This window comes from Lutjanus erythropterus, chromosome 1 (genome assembly GCF_056507025.1).
Source record: "Lutjanus erythropterus isolate fLutEry1 chromosome 1, fLutEry1.hap2, whole genome shotgun sequence".
NCBI classification, from domain to species: domain Eukaryota; kingdom Metazoa; phylum Chordata; class Actinopteri; order Lutjaniformes; family Lutjanidae; genus Lutjanus; species Lutjanus erythropterus.
In genome coordinates, this window is record NC_139317.1 from 46,465,208 (window position 1) to 46,487,500 (window position 22,293).

The window sequence follows — 22,293 nt, forward strand, 5'->3', positions numbered from 1 at the left end:
CAAAAGCAGCGCAAACATTTCATGAATTTGCCCATCTATTGTCCAGACAATCAGTGTTAATTTTGTTGTCAAAAATTTTGACAGTATTATGACAAGTATTCACTGATGTCCTAGTCTATTTCATGACTACATTGTGACAACGACGTAAATGAAAATAATATTGATAACAAAAATTACAATGAACTCTCTGTTCATTCTGCCCTAACAAATAAGTCTGGGCATTGTGAAGCACTAACAACTCTGGCAAAGTGCCTCGTCTTCACCAGAGGCAAGAAAGAAAAGACAAGAAAGAGGAGAGACGACTTGCCTGTGGACACTTTTCTCTAATATTCAAACCTGAAGAGTGTATCGCTCCCTTAAACAAGTGCCTTGTGGATTAAAGATGTGCAGAAAAAATACAAAAGACACCTGAAAACACAGCATCCTGTAGTCTGTCAAAGTAAGTATCTGTTACATAACTTGACTGATTCAATAACATTTATGTTAATTCCCTTTCAAGATGAAATGTAGGCTGATGTTAGTTTAGCTCAGGTTCTGTGTGGATTCAGGACGCTTTGCTGTGCTCCACTTACATATTGTTACATTTAACAGAGCTGAGCTCACAGTAAAACATCTCCTCCATCTAAAAGATCATCTATGATTTCTTATGACTCATTAACAGACACTGACTGATTTGGCAAACATTTAACATAGTTTGATATTGAATAAATGTCACGTGTCCCAGATAATGCTCGTCTGTCTTAACGGCGCAGTTTCCACATTTTTGCTGCTGATTTATTAAGACAGAGTTTAACTGAATGCAACTTAAGACCAAATTTAGCAGATGACCTCAGTAAGACACAAAAATGTCTGTTTTATCAGACAATAAAAATAATGACACATTAGTAATAACTAATGCATTCATTCTTATATGATAGGGGAGACCTGGGATGGTCGTAACATTTTTTGTTTGAGCATCAGTAACTCAGTAGTTGTTCAGGCTAGATCTGTCAAACTCATGCAGTATAAACATATTTGTCTACTACAAATAAAACTCTATTGGACTTTTACTGCACTTCCTTTACACATCACATATTCACATTTTCTGCTTTTAAACGGATAATATTATTACTGTTGTTTATTATTGCTATCAAACAGATTTTGTTACTGTTAGTTTTCCATCACTTGTATTATTCTTCAATTGTTCTGTAATTTTATGTGTGTTATTTATTTTTATTAGTAACTTTGTGAAAAATTTATTTAGATGGAAGCTTCAAATAAGCCTTTATGTTTGCCTTTCTCTGCACTGTGTATCATTTTTCATCTTTGCCTTTTTTGTGTTTCAATTGTACAAAAAACAGCTATAAACTATAAATGACAAACACAAGGAGCTCCACTGTTACAATCTAATCCACTACTGCGGTGGGTTGTAACACTGTAGCTGAGGATAGGTGGAACAATGAGAGATGATTTACTGATTTAAAGGTATAGTTCATCCCAAAATGAAAATTCAGTCATCTTCTTCTCACCTTCATGCTGACTAAAGGGCAGGTTTAGTTTTTTTAGTCCACAAAACACTGGTGGAGTTTCACAAGAAAACAGTGTTGCAGCATCACCTAAACAATGGTGACCACTTTTCACATGTAAAAAAAACAACAGAATAAAAACATTAAACACCTGGCAAACACATACTGCTCGTCTGGTGTAATCCAAGTCTCCCAAAGCCTAAACATACCACAACAACATAAGTTGACTAAAAGAAAATATTATTTACATCATGTTTTTAACCTGAATCTTCATTGTGGATCCTTAGTTTGGAGCCACTTTCACGTGCACACTGTCTGAACTGAGTGTGTGTGTGGTGTGATGGTGTGCAAACAGTATGTTGGGGCTTTAGGAGACTTGGATTACACCAGACGAGCAGTATGGAGGTGTTTTATGTTTTTTTTTTTCTTTTCCTCACAGTTTTGTACGTTTGAAAACTGGTCACTGTTAACTTGAATTACTTGGGAGATTCTGTAATGCTGTTCCTGTGAACCTCCAGCAGTGTTTTGTGGACTAAAAAACTACACCTGACCTTTAATCAGCATGAGGGTGAGTAGAAAATGACTGAATTTTCTTTTTTGGATGAACTATCCTTTTTAAGATCCACCCTGTCCGGTTTATGACAGAGATTTACTTAAGGATAAAGAATGAATTTAAAGTTGCAAAAAACAAAGTACAACTAAAATGTAACTAAAATTAGAGACTGAAATTATGACTGTAACATGACTAAAATTAAAGGTGAGTTCCAGTGACTAAATCCAAAAGCAAAATACTAAATTGTCACTAAAACTCATTAAAATTTTCAGTAAGCAACTAAGACTAACACCAAATTAAAAATTCTTGCCAAAATTACCACTGCAGACAGACACACTTCCACATGATTCTATGAATGAACCTAGTCACATGTGATGAACCTAGTCACTTGTGATCTACAGGACCTACTGATGAATTGAATCGTCCTGGTTACTGACTGAGGAGGAGAAATGGCTAACTGCACACCTGCAATCACATAACAATAGGTGCACTCTGTGGTCTCTGGTGTGTGTAATGATACTGATTACAGGCACATTAGCAGTGGTACCAGAGGATTTTCTTTAACTGAAAATTTGTTTCCAAGAGGCTCCTGCAACATGACAGAAAGAAAAATGAGCCGCTGTTCAGTTACTTTCACAGACATGAGGGACTTCAACCTAAAGGATCATGGTTGAATAATGGATCATTTGACACTGGATTTTCCAATGAACCCAAAATAATCTAGAAATCCACACAGCCTAGTCAAGTAGCAAATATAATTGGACTCAGGTCAGAATCAGCATCAGCATTGGTATCGGTGCTTCTCAGTCAGTTAACGCCTCACTTAATCGGCCTGCTCTGATTCAGCTGACAAAGCAATTCTTTGTGTAACGAGCTGCTGTGGCTACTAACAAGCCTGGAGATATTGTTTACCAACATGGTAAATGGCATTTCAAGCCTCATTTTCATCTTAATGACGTTCAGAGGACAACAATTTAGGGTGGGCTATGGAGCATTAGTCCACACTGAGCTCTGCAGCCTCGCCTGAAATCAACAGCTGTGAGGTGTCATGTGTGTGTGAGGTCAGAGGGCACAGGCATGGATAGCATATGACCGTAAAAAAGTATTTATTCTGTGAGAATAATAGCTCATTCCCACTGGATACTGCATTACAGAATTCCATCAGATCATATAGATCAGTGTCTCCAAAACTTTTTTTCTGGGGACAAACTTTTTTGTTAAGTGGCCAGCACAATTTCCCATAGACTGAAGTGAGACCAGACAGACATCGTGTCGCGATCTTCTTCGCAATAAAACATCTTCGTTGAGACGTCATGAGTCTTTTGGCCAATCACAACCACAATATCATCGTTTCCCTCTTAAACATGGATGTGCGCAATGGATGCTAGTTTGAGCAGAGCCATAGAAAAGAGGGAAGTCTCGTTTGCTGTTTAATGTTAGCTAACTGGTCGATAAAGTAACGTTAATCTGCCTAATCAAGATGAAGGGTGGCCTAATGTAACCTATCAAATTTTTCCCAATCTGTTTGTAATGGAAAGCATGCCAGCTTGTTAGCACGTCAGCTAATGTTAACCTCAGTGAATTATGTATTAACTTACAACGTTAACATTACAGTTTGCTGAGTTACGGCTAACTCTCACTGCATCCGTATTCTTACCCCAATTTAACCTACATCCCTGTCATAAATTATGAGGGAAAGAAAAACAAACATGTAATGAAACAAGACCCACCGGTGTTCTGGTTTAATGAGTGACTGTATTGACTGGTGACTCAGCAAAGTAAGTAACAGTAATAATGGCGGTATTGCACTGAATTTGGTGACCCATCAGATTTTGTGACCTGCAGTGATGGAAAAAGTACCCAGATCCTTTTATGTAAGTAAATGTGTTAATAAAACACTGTAAAAATAGACAAAGTAAAAATCCAGCTTTTAAAGTCCCACGTAAAGTACTAAAGAAGAAGTACTAAGCAAAGCAAAGCAACTTTACTTTTACTGTAGTACTCTACTTAGTACTTTTTAATTTGCTTTAACTTAAGAACCTTGCTTAGTACTTTTTACATAGTAAAAGTAATAATGTCTGCAGGAAACACTAAGAGAAGATGTAGGTCATTCTTTAAACTGAAACAGAAGATGCACCAGAAAGCTTGGTTTACATATTAAAATCACATTTTTGTCTTCTGTGGGAGGATGTCCCCAGAAGAAAGGGTGGATACAGGGGACTGGTTTATGAATATGTCACTTTTTTCACTTCTTATGAGTTTACAGGCCTAATAAACGAGAAATAAATGCGTTCAGGCTGAGTTAAAAGGCCATCTTGCTGTTTTCTTTCTCTCATTAAGAAAACAAACCTTGAGAAAAAATGACATGACTCAAACTGCAACAGATTTTTTCTACTTTGAGCCCAACTCCAACTCTTAATTTTTGATATAAACTAAAAATGTTGTTGTTGTTAAAAATGTCAAAAACTTTTTCAAAACTTAAGTTTCAGCTGGGCTCAAAAGTCAAATCTATTTAAGTAAATGACCTTGCAATTTTGAGTTGTCTCAACTATTTTTGAAGTATATGACATTTTAACCTACTTCATAAATTTAGGTGGAATTGTTTTTTCCTCTCATCAGTATAAACAGTATGCACATTTTAAATGCTTTCTAAAAGGTATACTGCAGAATTTCTTCCATAGTCTCTTATTTATTTGGTGACCTAAATAAAATTTGCCCACCTGTTTCTGGGATTGACTGATCCAGACCACATCTGGAGGTGCTGTGGCTCACACTGTGATCACAGCTCAGTCAGGTGTGAATGACATCGGCACAGTGTGAACATATTCATCAGAAACAAGCCTGGCCAACATGTTGAAAGTTGCCTCTATATAACTGTGAATGTCCTCAGCTAGACCTCAAGCTGCCTGTCAAGAAGCTTTTTCTCTGCAAAGCAAAGTGAGTGGGGCATCGCTGCAGGAGACTCTGCAGGGACTGATCAGATACTGATCAGATACTACAGCATGTGAGATGAGAGTCACTTGTCTGACAGGGCTAGCTGAGGCAGCAGGCTTTTCCACTGGTTCAGAGTTTTCTTGAATATTACACATGCTCCAGACATGAATCATGCTGCCAAAAATGTTACCTTTAGATTCTAAATCAAACTTATGCAGTTTAGCATCAAAATTAGTGCTAAAAGCTACTGCTAAAAGTAAGTTTGCCTTTCTGTTTTTTTTCCTGATATGCACAGGAAGCCCTGTGTGTAGGAGAGGAAAGAGACAATGTTTTGCAGCTTCTGATTGAATCTCTGTGGTTTGAAGTTTAGTTTCTCTCCTGTGTCGCTGTTTGTACTTTCAGGTATCTGCTTTATTTACTTGTTTCAAGCTCACTTTCAGTGCTAAGTTACTGCTGCTGAAAACCCAATTCAACACTAATAAAATCTTTTAAATAAAATAATGGAGGACTTTAATTGAGGAATTTAGGATGTTTATCCTCTGTCATAGCCAGATGGCTCAAAATGAGCACATTTTCGATATATATTTTGCTGGTGCAAACTTTGCTGTGCTTGGCTTAAAGAGCAGGAGTCAAAAATTACGTGTCCATCCAGGTGTCATGTTTCCATGACTGCCAATCAGAGCTGAGCCAACAAATACCTGTGACAACTGCAGAGTCATTTGATTTGTATACTGTCTCACTGAAGACAAAAGCAAGATGTTAGTGGGCGTTGGTGGATTTTTTTGTCCAGTCTGAAGGGGCTTTAGCCACGAAAACAGCAGTTTAACACTTACCTTGATGTAATTCATTTGGACTTATTTGTGCCTAAAACATAGGAAAATGATACAGCAGCTGTTCTGGTCTGTCAATTTATTTCATTTCAGGATTTGTCTGAGCTGTTCATAAATGCACACGAAAGATGCCAGGACATCAAGTACCAACTTCTTGGGTTGGTCCTGAGTGTCCTGAGCAGCAAAATAATGAGAAAATGCAGACAGCGGGCTGCAGTGGGTCATAAGTGATGGTTGAGTAGGATTATGTTTATATGAGTCTATACATTAGTTTTAGGACAATTTTGCATATTATGCCTTAAAGTCTAAGCAGTCACTTGTACTTTTTTTTTCATTAATTTGGTTCATTGTGTTCACCAGACTAACCTTTAATGGACTTGATCAAAGGACTGCTGCCACCAATTTTCTATCTTTGTTCCCAACTTTTGTTACACAGAGAAGTGAATAAACAAGGGCCATCTGCAGAGTGAGACCAGCTTCTTTTTGCTGTTTCTGTATTAATGGAACAAACAAAAAACAGCATACTGGCTGAAATGTTAGGAGAACCATGTTGTAACAATTTTACTGTTTAAAAAGAAAACTAAACTAAGACTAAAGCAACACTGATTAAATGCCCAGCAAAAGCCAGTCTCATAAATACTGAACCTCATTAGCTGATTCAGTTTAAGACATCACGTGGCCATGCAGATAGTTTTAGTTTTGTTTGTCCAGTCTGAGATGTGTCTCCACACCAGTACAGTGTAGGTGAATTTGTGTTGCTCACGGCACTGAAAAACGACACACATGGCATTCAGAAAAAAATCAATTCCAACAGATCTTTCCAGAAATAGTGACATTGGATAATCCACAGAGCTCACTCTGAACAGTCCTCATGGGAACTACTTCCTACAAAAGTCATATATTCTTTTCCTGTCCGGTCAGCAGCAGTGTTGGGCTGAATAAGCAAGGTTTGGATAACATTTTTCAGTGTACATTCCACTTTGGAGTGGTGTGTGGGGGCACTTTATAATAAGCACATATTAAAGAGCTGGTTGAAACCAGAGGCACCACAACAGAGCAACTGGAAGAACACTATTAACAAAATCTACAAAATAGAGAAAAAGAATGACAGGATTATCAAGCTAACTAAAAGTTTTGACATGAGATGGAAGAGGATACAGAAAACAAACATTGTATTTGAAGATTAAAGCATTTCCTGAGTCAAAATTTTACTTGTCTTTTTTATAAACATCTCTTTTTATTCTGTTTTTCCTTCTTCTTTTTTCCCATTATTCAAATTCTTAACCAAATATATAACAATTATTGTTAATGTTATTATTAATATTCTTCCAATATTTTCATTATTTTTTGTTGGGGTGTTGGGATTATGGGGTGGGGTGGGACTATAAAGTTTCTGTTTCTGTACTTTTGTGAAGTAACTTAAGTTTAATGGCAAATAGGGGGTAATTAGCAAGTAATATTATATTACAATAACATTACTTGCTAATTATCACCTTTATAGGAAATTTCATTCCTATAAAGTACCCACAAATTACCTCCAAATTACCCCCAAATGTCATGGTTAGTTATGTGATAATTAGCAATACTGTTTTCATGTAGTTGTAGATACTTACTAAGTTAAATACTTTGCATTTACCTGCAAATAAGCCCCAAATTTCATAGTAAGTGATAATTTGCAAGTATTGTTTTCATGCAAGTATGTACCATTTCACATATTTGAATTTTTTTTTTTATTAATTGCAAATTTACCTTAAATTTCATGATAAATATGTGATAATTAGCAAGTATCATTACTGAAACTTATTAGAAATTATCTCAATTTATTGAAAATTACCCCAATGTTGAGAAAAAAAAACATAAAAGCTTTTCAATACCCATAGTACCCATGTTGCCACTATATAATATGCCAGAGAAAGATTTAGTATGTCCCAATAAATAGTATATCAGATGCAGTATGCCAAAAAATACTACAATGTCCCACTGCATCCAGTTGCATTTTGCAGTCTGCAAGTCAGCATGCTTTTCTGGCTATTCTGTGTTCCAAACCGTATACTTTTTCTTCTTCAAAATTCATGCCATGGACTGCAATAGACGTACCAGCAAGAGGGTCAAAGTATCTCAGAACCTGGCCAAATAAAACCAAAAACTATCCACACGGACAGATACCACAAAAGGAAGAGACAGAATTTGTTTTGTTATAATTACTATTCTAAATGAATCTAAATCAAAAAAAGAAAGACTGACTAAAATATTTTATTTGTGTGGCAGATGTTTGTGGACAATGCTCTCTTACCCAGAACCTCGGCGGTGGCCATGATCTCACAGGTATACATGGCAGCCATGAGTCTCTGCGGCTGAGCCTGGAAGGCATGACGACAGGCCTCCTTCATGGCGGCGATCAGCTGGCCTGAGACCGGCCCGTAGCAGTCTGCAGAGGCAGCCTCCGCCCTCCGTCTGGCCTGGCTCGGCCCCATTTCACTTCCCTCCGCCTGTGCAGATGTCTTGTTGCTTTCTTCCACCTCGCTGTCTGCTAAAGCCTCATGGGACGTGGAGTCCTCCTCTACGGAGTCTTGATGTTGTGGTAAGGCTGCCGACTGGATGTCCCACCTTTCCACAGAAAAGCAGACTCCCATCAGCGGCTCCTCACACATGGGCCCTGACAGAGCTGCCAGCTGGAAGCCGCTGATGATGCTGTTATCAAAGTCTCGTAAAGCAGCGGCCTGAACTCCAGCCTCGCCAGCTTTGTCTCCCCGGGACAGACACTGCCACACCGAGGGCCGCTGGTAGCCGTCCACGCTGTTCAGCAGAATGTTGGGCCCATACCTGAAAACAACAGCAACATGGTGAATAACAGCTTACAAGGTATTACAAATCATTTGTGTTCATACAAACCCACTGCAGCATTATTCTGAAAGGTCTTCTTAAGACAACATCATTTTTTGGCAAATTAGAGACAACAATGACAGTTTCTTATGTAAATATCAAGCAGACACACACCAACATTAGCATTAATTCTGAGTCAAGTTTGTTTCCACCTGCTGAGTTTAAGTCCAAGATTCACTCTCCTGTTTGCTCTGTTTTGGTCTCCACCAACTCTCAAACTCAAAGCTTTAAACTTCAACTTCAAGCAAAATAATCAAGGTCCTCAAAGAAAGTTATGGGACATACTCAAATCAACTGAGTTTTATAATGTGTGTCTTCTTTTAATCACTCAAGTTCATAATTTGGCCCACAGGTTTTTCTCAAAGGAGGAGAAATTTGAGCTCACGAGTCATGAGTATGCTAACTAGATTAAGTAACTTTTTAACCAAACAATGCAATGTGTTGTTAACATTTATCAAGCTAGGAAACAACCCGATGTTTTTAGGCTTCTTCTTAGCTAACAAGCAAAAGATGTAGCAATTTGTTAACCTTTTCACATTCTGATTTTAGCTAGATAGTAGAAATTTTTGTTTTACTTTTTAGCTCGCCAACAATCTCACATTTTGTCAATTTTTTAGGTAGCTAGCAAACAATAACACTTTTTATTAAGAAATACAGAACAGCCAAAAGGTGTCCCGATCACCTTTTGAGATTAGTTTTTAATTGTGCAACAGAGCTCTGTTTAATTTTAAATTTGGATTTACTCATTGTAAACCTAGTTCTGCTAAACTCTGATTTAAACTAATCTTAGATTAAACTTATCTTTGTTGGTGCAACCCATATCATTTCAACTAGTTTATAAATACAGAGCAATTAAAAGTAAAAGCCTGCCTCAAATAAAGGTCTGGTTCTGCAGTAGAGGTAAATAAAGGCCAAACATCCTCAGGTCAGTCTACTCTGTCCTCTGTTCTTATTATCAATACTATGTTAAGTTCCATGTGAACCATGTCCATGTCGCTACAGTCACTGCTACAAATGTCTCTCGGAGGAGTCACAGTCCATGTGAACCACACCTGCGAGGCCCAAAGGACCAGATACGCTCCACAGCGTTCCTCCACTTCCTCCCCTGCAGCAGGCTCTCTAGCTGGGCCTTAAGTTCACCGATGGCCTCCAGGGTCCTGAGGCTGACGTCCAGACTCTTCCCCTCTCTCAGGGACATGTTGAGCTGCTCCAGAATCCGAATCAGCTCCGTGCTACTCTCCAACAGATTGGTCACCTCTGTCAGGAGAAACAACATTGACGTAGTTCAATGGAACATGAAGGTATGTGACACTTCACAACTCTGTAGTTTCAGTGATCACTTCATCATCATCATGTAAGAAAACCTGTTTTTACAACTAACATCTAGTAGTTCATGGAATGTTTCATTTCAGTGGTCCTTAACCTGCTCTCCCTGACACACAGTTGTGTTCTTTTATTTACTTAAATAATTTTGACTTATTTTTAGTAATGCAGATGTTTGTACGATTGGAAAAAGCATGTGAAGGTGTCACTTTGGACTCTGGTAATTTGAATGAATTTATGACTATTTTCAGAATTTCTACAAACAAAACAATCAATCACTTAATGGAGCTAATAATCAGCAGACTATTCCATGATTAAAATAATCATTAGTTGCAGCATGAAGGATCTGAGCTCTTGCTCCACTACTGCCCCTCTCTGTCTATCACAAACACTTCATAATTAGAAGAATTGCTCCAGAACCTTGGAGTTGGATATTGGCATCCAAATATTGAGGAGTGCTGTAGAATTCTGGCTTGTGAGGTTCACATGTGCTGCAGATAGTGTTGAGAGATGACACTCTTTTCCCATTATGCATCACTGAGAGTTTAAATTTAAAATACAAGTGTCAATTTTTGCTACTTATTTGTTCAGAGCGTGGTGGTTTGTTGGTAACTGTCATTTTTGTGCTGGTTTGGAAACTTTATAGTTTAAATCATGAGTGAGGTGGAGAGTTAGGGATTTTATCCTCAGCATTTAAAGGAAACACAGAGTTGATGTGTGGAAATTGGTTAATGGTTATCTTTGAGTGTCACAACAGTGAAAGGAGAAGTCTGTAATATATTTACTATAATAAATCATAAAATGACAACAATGAGTCATCAGAGATCAAGAAAACATGTTGAGTTGAAATACTCACTTCACTTGATATGAATGCTACAGCTGTGGTATCCCAAAGTCCCAAATTTCCATTCTGGACCAGAATAACTGTTTTGTTTGGCTTTTTCCACATTAATTAGTGTTCAAATTAATGCAGAATTTTTGCTGAATGAGTAAGTGTCTGTTTATGATTCATAAGAGATCATTAATCATCTTGCACAAGGCGTAGATGTTAACAACTGCTAAATTAAGCAAAATGTTAATGGAGTTTGGCAGGCAGTGAAAAAGGTAGCTACTTACCTCATTGTGTTATTTCAAAGCAGTGGGTTTTTGTTTTCAGAATAACAGGCTTGCCATTGCTTTGACAGAAAACTGACAACTTACAGTGGAGGACTCATCCTCATTTGTTTTAAATTACAACATTGTGTGCATCCTGCACTCCTGCAGAGCTCCTGCAGCCTTCCTGTCTTTGCCCCATCTGGGGAGGAGGAGGCGGATCGGAACAACTTGCTTCAACCATAGATTAGGATTACAGCCTATATAATATACAGTCTAGGGCTCCAACTCGCTATTTAGACTGCTGTAGTCATTTCTGCATGTGCAATGGCTACATATTGCTCCTTTAAAGCTAATGAATTGTAGAAACGTAAGATGATGGTATCTGAATCAGCCTGCAGAAACTCATGCAAGTGATAACTCTGTAAGAATCAATGAGCAAAATCCAAATTAAAATATCATAATGATTCCTGAATGATTGTAATTTTAGAACTGGTTCTAATTTGGAACCTGCTCTCAATCCCCAAAACTCCCTTATTTGATAGAATAAAACCCAGCAGGGTCAGATGGAGTCATAGGAAAGTGTACACCATGAGAGTGGACTTTCATCCCACACACAAAAACATGAATATTAAAACTAACATGAATATTAAAACTAAATAAGGTCACTAAATTTCACTCATTTTTGATTTGTTCCACAAAAAACATTAAGAAAATGTGTAACTGACATCAATATAAAGTTATGATCTTCATGCTGGCATGCACTGCATGTTTGTTTCAGTAAGAAGAGATGGAAATGGTTGTATTTATCCGACTGATGCTAATTTATCTCTGCTTCTGCTTTAACACAATCTGTGCATCCTGGACACAAGACCTTAAACGTTTTTACAGAAATTAATTATTTTGAATCTGAATCCTTAAGGCCTCAGTATGCCTCAAACACAGTGCTTGTCTCACTGCCCCTTAAACCTCCATCAAACTGCAGGGGCTTTGGGGCAACATTTGACATTTTTTCATAAAGACAATTACTCAATTGTTGTGACGCCCACTTCACACAGTAATTGGCCAGGTGTGTGGAGGTGTGAAAGTAGGCAAGGATTGCATGTAAACAGTGGAGAACAAAACAATGACAGTCTGTGACTGTCTCAAAGTATACATCATTATTCTCATTGGCGCGGTTCATTGTGTTTTGCCCCTCTCTATGTGGGCAGGGCCAAATGTTGCAGTTAGTCAGAACAGCTATGAACATTTTAGCCTTTAGACACAGATGAAACAAACTACAACCTGGTTAGTTTGAAGCACACTTTGAGGCTTGAAGTGTAGCAGGTCTTACCCTGTGGAAGGGGGATGGCCCGGACGCTCACAGTGGCCAGTCTGTTGGGAGTGGTGAGGGTGACCAGACCACTAGGGTCCACATGTAGGGTGTCAGATGAGCGTCCCTGAGAGGCCTCTTCTTTCACCTTGCAACAAGCATACACACCGACACATTTACGGCTGTGTTTATGAGTTTAGTAAGTCTAACAAATCAGCTCTTTGCTCCTCTGCTCCTTCTAACTGCCTGATTCTACAAATTAAATTCTACAGGAGTGGCAAAATGCTCACAACAGAAAACACAGAATCTTTCATAAACTGGTAATATTTTGATGTGGACAGTTCAGTGACTGGAGTTAACTCACCTGATGAATGATGGCTACTTTCTGCTGCTTGCCCAGGTCTTCATTCACCATGTCCACTTTTGGAGGACGTACCACCGTCTCTCTGAATGGAATGATGGGCTTGGATGCACTGATCTCAATTTTAGCAAACCTTTAAAAAGACGTGAAAATCCTGTTCAAACATGGCACACAAGGTCATCCGTCATTCCTGTAGCAATTATTTTCATCATCAGTCAATCTGTCGATCATTTTCTCCACTAAATGATTAGTTGTTTGGGACAATGTCAGAAAATGGTGAAAAAATATTGATCAGTTTTTCCCAAAGTATCAGATGATGTCTTCAAATGTCTTGTTTTGTCCACAACACAAATATATTCAGTTTACTGTCAGAGAGAAGTAAAGAAACCAGAAAATGTTCACATTTAGGAGACTGAAATCAGAGAATTTGGACATTTTCTGTTAAAAATGACTCAAAACCATGAATTCATTATCAAAATAGTTGACAATTAATAATCGATTATTTGATGAATCGTTGCAGCTCTAGTCTCCATTGTCCATTGTGCTCTCACAGTTAGCTTCATGCCTGTTTGATATTCTCCTGCATTACATTCTAAACTAAAAATATAACCAGAGAACTGAGAGTTAAATATATTTTTGAAATGGAAAAAAGACTAAGGCCTCTATTAAAGTCCCACAGCAGACTGTCATCTGTAGTGATCACATGGACGGGTCTGCGGACGAGTCACAACAAATGGACGGGTACACGGTTGTCAAGACAGAGCCCATGCATCCACACTCATAGATGTGTATAGAAATATACCGACTTAAAAGTCTGCAGTAGGGATGATAACAATTAATTGATGATCAACTAATCAATTGTTAAGAATTTGGTCAGTTAAGCAAATTTTAACTGATCTACTATCAAATAAACAATATATAAAATATAACAAAACAATAAAATATAACAGAAATTATTTTATAAGCATTCTCCACATGTTATCAGATATTCAAGTACATATGTTTAATATGTAGGCCTTTAATGATAATAATAATAATAATTTTATTTATATAGCACTTTTCAAGCTTACGCACAAAGTGCTTTCCATATTAAAAGATTTACAGAATAAAAAGGAAAAAAAAAGTCATAGACCATTTAAATACAGTCAGAAGCATAAAAGATCATATTGAAACATCTAAAAAAGCATTTAGAGCAGATAGATACGAACATATTTTCCTAAAGACAATAAAACAATAAAACATTAATAATACTGGCCATTCTATAGAAGTGAGATTTAAGAAGTCACTTGAACGCTGCAGTGGAGTCTACTGATCTCACATTAAAGGGAAGGCTGTTCCAGAGCTGAGGGGCCAAAGCTGAAAATGGACGGTCACCCTTAGTTTTAAGTCTGGTCTGAGGAACAGCCAAGAGATTTTGATCAGCTGATCTCAAGGGCCTGGCTGGACTGTACAGGGTTAAAAGCTCCTTAATATATTCTGGGGCAAGACCATGGATTGCCTTATATGTAATTAATACAATTTTAAAATGTACTCTAAAATGAACTGGTAACCAGTGCAGGGATGCTAAAATTGGGGTAACATGACAGGACTTTCTAGATTTAGTCAATAATCTGGCTGCTGAGTTCTGGATGAGTTGTAGTTGTGAGACCAAGTGTGAGTTTAAACAGGTAAAAAGAGAGTTACAGTAGTCCAGGTGTGACAATATAAAAGCATGTATGACTTTTTCTGTGTCATTAAAACTGAGCATGTGTCTAATCTTGGAGATGTTTCTTAGCTGGTAAAACTGTGCTCTAATAGATTTTATTTTTTCTATGAAAAAGGTGAGGAACTTTTCACACTCTGCAGTGGATGAGGAAGTTGCAGCTGGTTACATCTTTATATGTTTTATAGGCTATATGATTGAGGAAAAACAGAATGAAATACATTTGGTATTGTTAGGTATGAGTAACATTTTAATTTTTTAATGATAAAGTGATTCATTGATCATAATGTCACCAATTATAGTCCATCATCAGCATGCTAACATTGACAATGTTAATATGGTGATGTTAAGCAGCTAAAGCTGAAACAATGATTTGATAGTTAACACATAAAAAACTGACTTATTTTGTCTCTCCATGGGAGTATTTCATGCTTTTCTTTGTCATACATGAAAGTTTCATACATCACTTTGTACCCTGGGAAATTCAAAAAAAGTCTTATGACTTTCTTATAATCATCTATTCCAGCATTGAACTAACTCAGCTGTTATGAGATTGTTAAGGCCTTACTAAGCAGTCGCTGCAAAAAGCAGAGTTCACTGTTAATACGTGCATAGGTAACTACTGATAAATGCATAACGAAGCATGTATTAATCTTAATAAAGCAACATAAAAGCTTAGCAAAGGTTTTACAATAACATAATAGGCAAGTTAGTTAAAGTAAATAAATGTGTAACGCTATTACAATTTAAGAAATTCATGAGGCTTTTATTAACATTTTTAAACAGTCAGTAATGTGATGTGAAAACATGCTTGTGATGCTTTAACACTTACATAATCTCATTAATACATAATTTTAATAAGGTTCTCGTAAGGACTTATGGGATGATTATCAATATCTAAGTGTTAATAGCATCATAAACACGTGCACTGCTAAATTATAGAACATTTGTAAGAACTTCTAAGAATCTTAAGTTTATAGACTGCTTCAGAATGCTTATACAAGCCTTATGACCGTTTCTAATGGCATTCAACTAACTTGCCCATTATATCACTATAAACCTTTAATGAGCAGTAGCTGCAAAAAGCGGCATTAACTGTTAATAAACGCATAATTATGTATGTATTAATCTTAAGAAAGCTTAATAAAGGTTTAATAATGACATAATAGGAAAGTTGGTTAGACTAAATAAAGGTGCAATGCTATTACAATTAAAATAATCTCATAAGGCTTTAATGGAGCAGTCAAACTGTTATCAGGGTTATTGAGTGCTTATTAATGTCTTGTAATCGAAAAATAAACATGTTTATGATGCTTTAACACTTACACAATTTTATGCATTTTATTTAATGCATAATGTTAAGAAGCTTCTCATAAGGACTTATAAGGGCCTTATTACCTATTAAATACTGCTTATTACAAGGACCTTAAGATAAAGTGATACTGTTGCAAAGAGACATGTCTGTGGACTAAACATTCTCAGAATCTTGTCAGTTGTTTCTGATATATCCCGCCGACAGGAAGACTAGCTGGGGTGAAGACAGAAGCTTCTTCACACAGGTAACAAGTCATCATTTGAGATATACGAGGGAACTTGTCTGCTTTTTATATCCCAAATAAAAAAGACATTAAAGTGCTGAAAGCCGTACGGAGCCAAACTCAATATATTTTGCCTCTCCTGATTCATGTCCTTGCTGTGTCTCTGCTTTAAATCTGTCTCGGAGGAGTCACGGCTGATAAACAACACAGAGCAATGCTGGATGTAATCCATGTGGGATGCTGTAAATATTAATGTGAACAATAACACACTGTAGCAGAGGGCCTCCAACCTCCGCCACTGATACTCTGACACTGTGGACGGCTCAATCCACTCACACACTCACACACTCTCACACACACACACACACACACACACACACACACACAGTGCACATCATTACATCAGTGTGTATTTAAACTGGTCAAATGTGGAACTGAGGTTATTAGTCAGTTAGTTAATTGAAAGAAAACTGACCAAGAAATAGTGGAGAGGCATAGCTCAGTATATCAGGTCATTTTGTAATAAAAATACACATATCAGAAACCATTTGGAACATTTGAATATTGGGCCATCACCAGCGGCTGGTCAAACCTTCCTATTTCAACAGACTGACATGCAACAACAGACATAAACAAGATCCTATTATAGAAGCGGGGCGCATTAAAGCCCCGCCCACACTGGAGGGGAAAACAACCCATGGCTCTCCATTGACTTGTATTGTGTGACGGTGTCTCTTGTCACTTTCCGTCTGCTAGCAAACAACAGAAAAATGTCTAAAAGCTGCTGTGTGCTGAGAGCACTGCTAATAACTTAAAGACCCAGAACTAAGGTTTTCATAAGGTGCCTAACAAAAAAAGGGATAGTTCACCCAAAAATGAAAATTCAGTCATTATCTACTCTACTGCTATCACAGTATTTACGCTAACCTCTTCAGGAGCTGCCGTTGTTTGTTTGAGATGAGCTGCTTCCACTGATGCTTCTTGCTGTCAGTGCACCTAAAACCACACCCATAGCTGCCAGTAGTCCCTCCTAGGAAGCTGAGTGGCTGCACCACTTCCGGTACAGACACAATCGTCGGATAACTTGGAGCCTGGCAAGATGGATTCTTGAGTGATCTTGCAAATCCAGCTGCCTCGCAAGGTAAGCCACGCCCAGCAAGCTGTGAGTTTGAGATGGCCCAATATCTAAATTTATTCCGAAAGAACCTTTCAACACAACCTCCAAGTTTGGTGCTTTTATTAAAAACTGAACAATAGGCTAGCTATACTGCCCGCCGTATTTAAATTATTGCTTGGTTGTTTGGGTCATTTCTCAGGCAAAAATTTTCTGACTCCATGTTCTCAAAAGTGAGAGTTTGCTTTTTACATTATAGATGAACTAATAATTAATTGATAGTAAATTCAGTACTTTGAGTTTTGGACTGTTGCTTGGACCAAATGAGATGTTACCTTTCTCTCTTGGGTAGCGACATGACTGTTTTTCAGTTTTTTGATGGTTTATGGACTAAATGTTTAATCAAGAATAATCTGCAGATTAATCGATAATGAAAATAATTGTCAGCTGCAGCCCCAGACAAATGGGACTACTTTAAATAGTGTGCTCCATTAAGAGAGCGTTTCAGGTCAGGTCAGGCAGGGTGATACTTCAGCCGGCATGGTTTACTTAACTTGCAGGTCAAAGAACTTTTCTAGAGCTTCTTTTATTTTCACTGGTGGTATATGTCCTTCTGCCAACCCTCAGAGAGTCTGCAGTTGAATCATCAGTCTGGTGCTGTTCTATCGTTCTCTCCTTGTCAACAAATCCCATGAAAAAACTAAAACCAATAATGAACTGATCCTACATGTGGAAGTCTGAATGACTGAATTCTGAGGCGCAGAAGCACCTGCACCCACTGATGTATAAATGTGTGTGAATGGGTAAATGTGACGTGGAGGGTAAAGTACTTTGAGTGGTTGGAAGACTAGAAAAAGGCAATATAAATGCAAGTCCATCCATTACTATATTATTCTGTCAGTCTGTTGTTGCAGTCTAAAATGCCCAATTTTTCAGCAGCTTTTCTAAAAAATTGCAATACATGTTGCAATGCTTTTAGGCAAGTGAAAATTGTGAAAGAATGTTGTGAGTTTTTCAGTAAAATTCATTTACAAAATTGAAGGCAACTTGTTCCAGGGACAACACAATTACACTCTGTCCGAGTATCCTAGCTAACATTATATCAAAAAGGCTCAAAATTACAAAAAACATAAAAAATCTGCTTTATTTGGAAATGAAGAACTGCATCAGGGAGCTTTTTCTACAAAGAAGCATCATCTTTTTGGTGCTCAGACAGTCAAAACAGACAAAATTCTAAAATAAAAGTGCAGTACCCAAAAATGAAAAATGAATGAATGAAAAATTGCAAAATTGGTTGAATTTGTGAACTGTTGCAAATGCAATATTGCAACTTTCTGGTGGGACTGTTTTATTACCACAAACACACACTGTAGTTTGTTAAAGAGACATCTCACACCAAAATAAAAAATACATATTTTAACCCAGCCTGTAGTGCTGTTTACCCATCTAGATATTTTTGGTGTGAGTTGTAGGGTTTTGTAGATATCTGCCGTAGAGATGTCTGACTTCTCTCTGATATAAAATCTCTCTCTCTTTCCAAAAATCATGATCCAGTTACTTAAGATAATCCACAGACCTTGTTGTGAGCAGTTTCATGTAGGAACCACTTTCTTTTTGCTCTAGAATCTAACAGAACTTCTTTCTTTTTACTTGAAAAAAAAGTAGTTCCCACATGAAGCTGCTTACAACAAGGTGTGTGGGTTATCTTGAGTAACCCTGTCAGGATGTCTGTAAAGAGACTAAATTTGAAATTTTCAAATGTATTTTTTGTGCTTTGAGCACCACCAGCCAAGCGCCATTTAATCCAACAGGCAGACATCTCTATGTCTGATATCTCCAAAATCCGATATATAGATGGATAAATAACACTACAGACCAAGAGAAAACTATATATTTTTGATTTCGGGGTGAACTGACCCTTTAAAGTCAATTCCAAGCACATCATACAGTTTCCCAAAAATCACACTCACTGGAGTACCAAATGTAGATAAATGCACAGCTAAAAATAGTCCCCAACACTGCATTATGTACTATTTCCTCTTATTTGATTAATCATGGCTAAAAACTAGCGTTCCCTTTGGACTGAGGAAATTACTGAGCTGTTTTTTTTTTTTTTTTAGAACTGAACTATATATTTGTGAGCCACTTTTAAAGATTTACATCTTCAGTAGACTAATTGGCTTGTGGCTCAGAGCCACAGACCGGGTAGAGATGTCAGAAAGTAATGAGAGAAACATTTTAGATTGTGGTCTTTTCACAGGATTTCTTGATAATGACATTTATGCAGAACTTTGCTAGCTTTATCCTTTAAATCCAAGAGAGAGCATTAGGGTCTGTTGTTAACAAGTTTAAAGTTTGTAAAGATCTCAGATATTCTACTTACTTGCAACTTTATGATGCATGTGCCTCCCCTATATTAAATTATGCTTCAGGGATATGGGGCTTTAAAGAATGTAAAGCAGCAGCCTCCATACAGAACAGAGCTGCACGCTGTTTCTTAAGCCTTTATAAGTTTGCTTCTATTTTGGCTGTTGAGGCTGATCTGGGTTGGATTCCTGGTTCAATAAGGAGAAAATGTGAAATGATCAGACTGTGCAATTGTCTGCTTAATATGTGAGAAAACAGAGTCAATGAGAAGGTTTTTTTTTGGAGAAAATTGTACAATTTTCTGTGGGTTAAAGTGGTTCATTATATCTTTGAGGAAGCTGAGTTACAATATATGTATAGTATTATAGCATATAGCAGCATAAAGACTAAAATTAGAAGAAAGTTGCTTGGTGTCTTGTAAGCCTGTTTGGGCCGAACACACTGCTTGTGCAATAATAAAAAATTTATTCATTCATTCGTTCAACTTTTAGAAATTTCATTGACCTTAACTTGTCCAAAAAAGAACTACAAACAGAACCCTGAGTTGTCTGCAGTCAGGGTGTAGTCAGGTTTATAGTGCCACTGTGAAAAAGCATGTTGTCTGTCTTTCCACGCAGGACGAGGAGCCGCAGCGATTAGGCTGTCTGTCTGTATTAGAGGCTTTACTCAACAACACGGAAGCTTCTTGGATGACCCGGGGGTCACTGGGTCATTCCTAAAAAGACGTCTGTGTTTACGTTTGTGTTGAGGTGGTACAGACACAAGGCTGAGACGACATTACTGACAGACACAAAGACACAGACAGATACATCCTCAACTGATGCAGCCAGCAGCGACAGAAAACAGGACAGAAGACAGGCAGTCCCAGTCCCTCACTGTCCCTGACACTCATGTCCCTCTCTCCCTCAGTTAAAAATGTGAAATCAGTCAAAATTATGTTCCATGAGGTTCCACTTCACATTAAATTATCTATTACCCATTGTTGAGAATTGGTACAAATCAGATCCTTCCAAAAAAAAATTCTTAATATCAACTCTCTAATTCCATTTTTTTGGTGACAGTTTATTCATCAAGGGTTTATATATATGAAATATGTGTAATTTATGTCATAGACAAGAATTCACAACTTCAAACAATTTAAAAATGTGTTAAATGCCTATCTAAAATCTAAAAGTAACAATATCTACTGATAACATAGGTGTAAAAGTGTGTTATTATAATCATCATTGTTTTAAAATCATTTTTTTTATGAAAATGTTGGTCCTTTAAAGTTGTGTCCCAGATTTCCATAAACTCTGTCAGATTTTTATAAACATGATTTACTCAGGCATAAAAAGGGTTAGCTATACACCTGTCCCCTGTCTCACTTCCTGGTTTAAAAAAGGAGTGAATACTGCTCAAGGACTGGTAAACCTTCTATTTTTAAACAAATTTAAATTCATATTAAAATGTGTATTTTGATTAGCATTAAGAGAACTTTGAGCAACATGAAAAAATAAAATAGCTGCTCACTACGACTCCGCTGTGAAATGAAAAAAAATGAAGCATTTTGTCAAGAGTAAGACGACAACTCTGTCAGATTTTCCTACTACATTTAATAAAAAAAAGCCAAGTGCAATTTAGTCCCATTAACTGGAGAGAAGGCCGATATCTTCTCACACCATAAAAATCTATATGGATAAACAGCACTACTGGCCAGGAGGAAAATATGTTTTTTTTTTATCTTTAATTTCGGGGTGATCTGTCCCTTTAAATTCACAGCATTACTTAAGTATCTTGATAATATCATATCGTGGGGCCTCTGGTGCTTCTAAAACCTCATTAATAATGTCGATGAGGCATTTTTAAAATAGCAGCAAGCAAGGGATGAGTACTGATCTGTTCTATATAAGTCAAAATACTTTTAATATCAGTTCTTCTATCAGTAGTGAAGTATTTTCCAGCTTCAGGGACTGATAGAAACAACTGAAGCTGTTTATAATGTAGGTGAACTGAATATAAATAAAGATCAGTCTTCAGTTTATCATAAACACAATGACAGCAAAGGTTATGAAGAGAGGTCAGGAGACTGAACTAAAAAAAGTAGCACATCACAAATGATCAGTCTACTGCATGACTTAGCATTGTTTATTGACAGCCTGTGAATGTTTGGCACCTGACCCAGCTCTGATGACAGAGACGGAGACAGAGATAATCCCCTCTGAGTGCTGGAGCTGTGATGTCACAGTCTCGTGCTCACACGAGTGGCTGAGCAGCGCTGACCTCATTCTGAGCGTGACAGGGCTGCGGGTCAGGCCGCTCGCCAGCGATGTCACAAAGGGCTCAGACTGCCACCGGCCAGCCGACATGACAACCAGCCACCCAACCAGCCAATGAGCCGGCCAAACGAGCTAGTCAGTCAGGCAGGCAGCCAATCAGCCAGTTCATGAGCCAGTCGACTCGCTGAGAAAACTTCTAACGGGCCATCGAGTCGCATCACCACACCAGCAAGCCAACAAAGCAAACAACGAGCCAGTGATCCAGTCATCCAGCTAGCCATCAAGCTACCCAGCCAGCCAATCAGGAAGCCACCCTATGAGATAAGTAGCCAGCCAGCAAGCCAGCCACTGTCCTCCTTTGCTGTCTGTGTTCAGAGCTGTCTGGCCCGGCTCTAAACATAGCAGCGGCATTACACATGGCCTCCTTTCTTCAGCTGGAATCCCACAAATACAGAGCAACAGGCAGCAGAGTGGAATCCTCACCCATTTCACTAACACCCACATGACTGACAGAGGCTTAC

The 22,293-nt window shown here is 37.8% G+C and overlaps 1 protein-coding gene across 2 annotated transcripts in view; it reads right to left on the minus strand.

The window, feature by feature from the left end:
- The window catches only part of efl1 (elongation factor like GTPase 1), a 157,357-nt gene that overhangs the window by 16,147 nt on the left and 118,917 nt on the right, over positions 1-22,293 (minus strand). For both annotated transcript variants that reach the window (XM_084722363.1, XM_084722372.1), the window contains exons 18-21: positions 12,797-12,926; positions 12,454-12,580; positions 9,758-9,962; positions 8,116-8,645 (exon numbers count right to left, since the gene is read on the minus strand). In XM_084722363.1, coding sequence (XP_084578489.1) covers positions 8,116-8,645; positions 9,758-9,962; positions 12,454-12,580; positions 12,797-12,926 — 992 coding nt within the window. The remainder of the gene's footprint in view (positions 1-8,115; positions 8,646-9,757; positions 9,963-12,453; positions 12,581-12,796; positions 12,927-22,293) is intronic.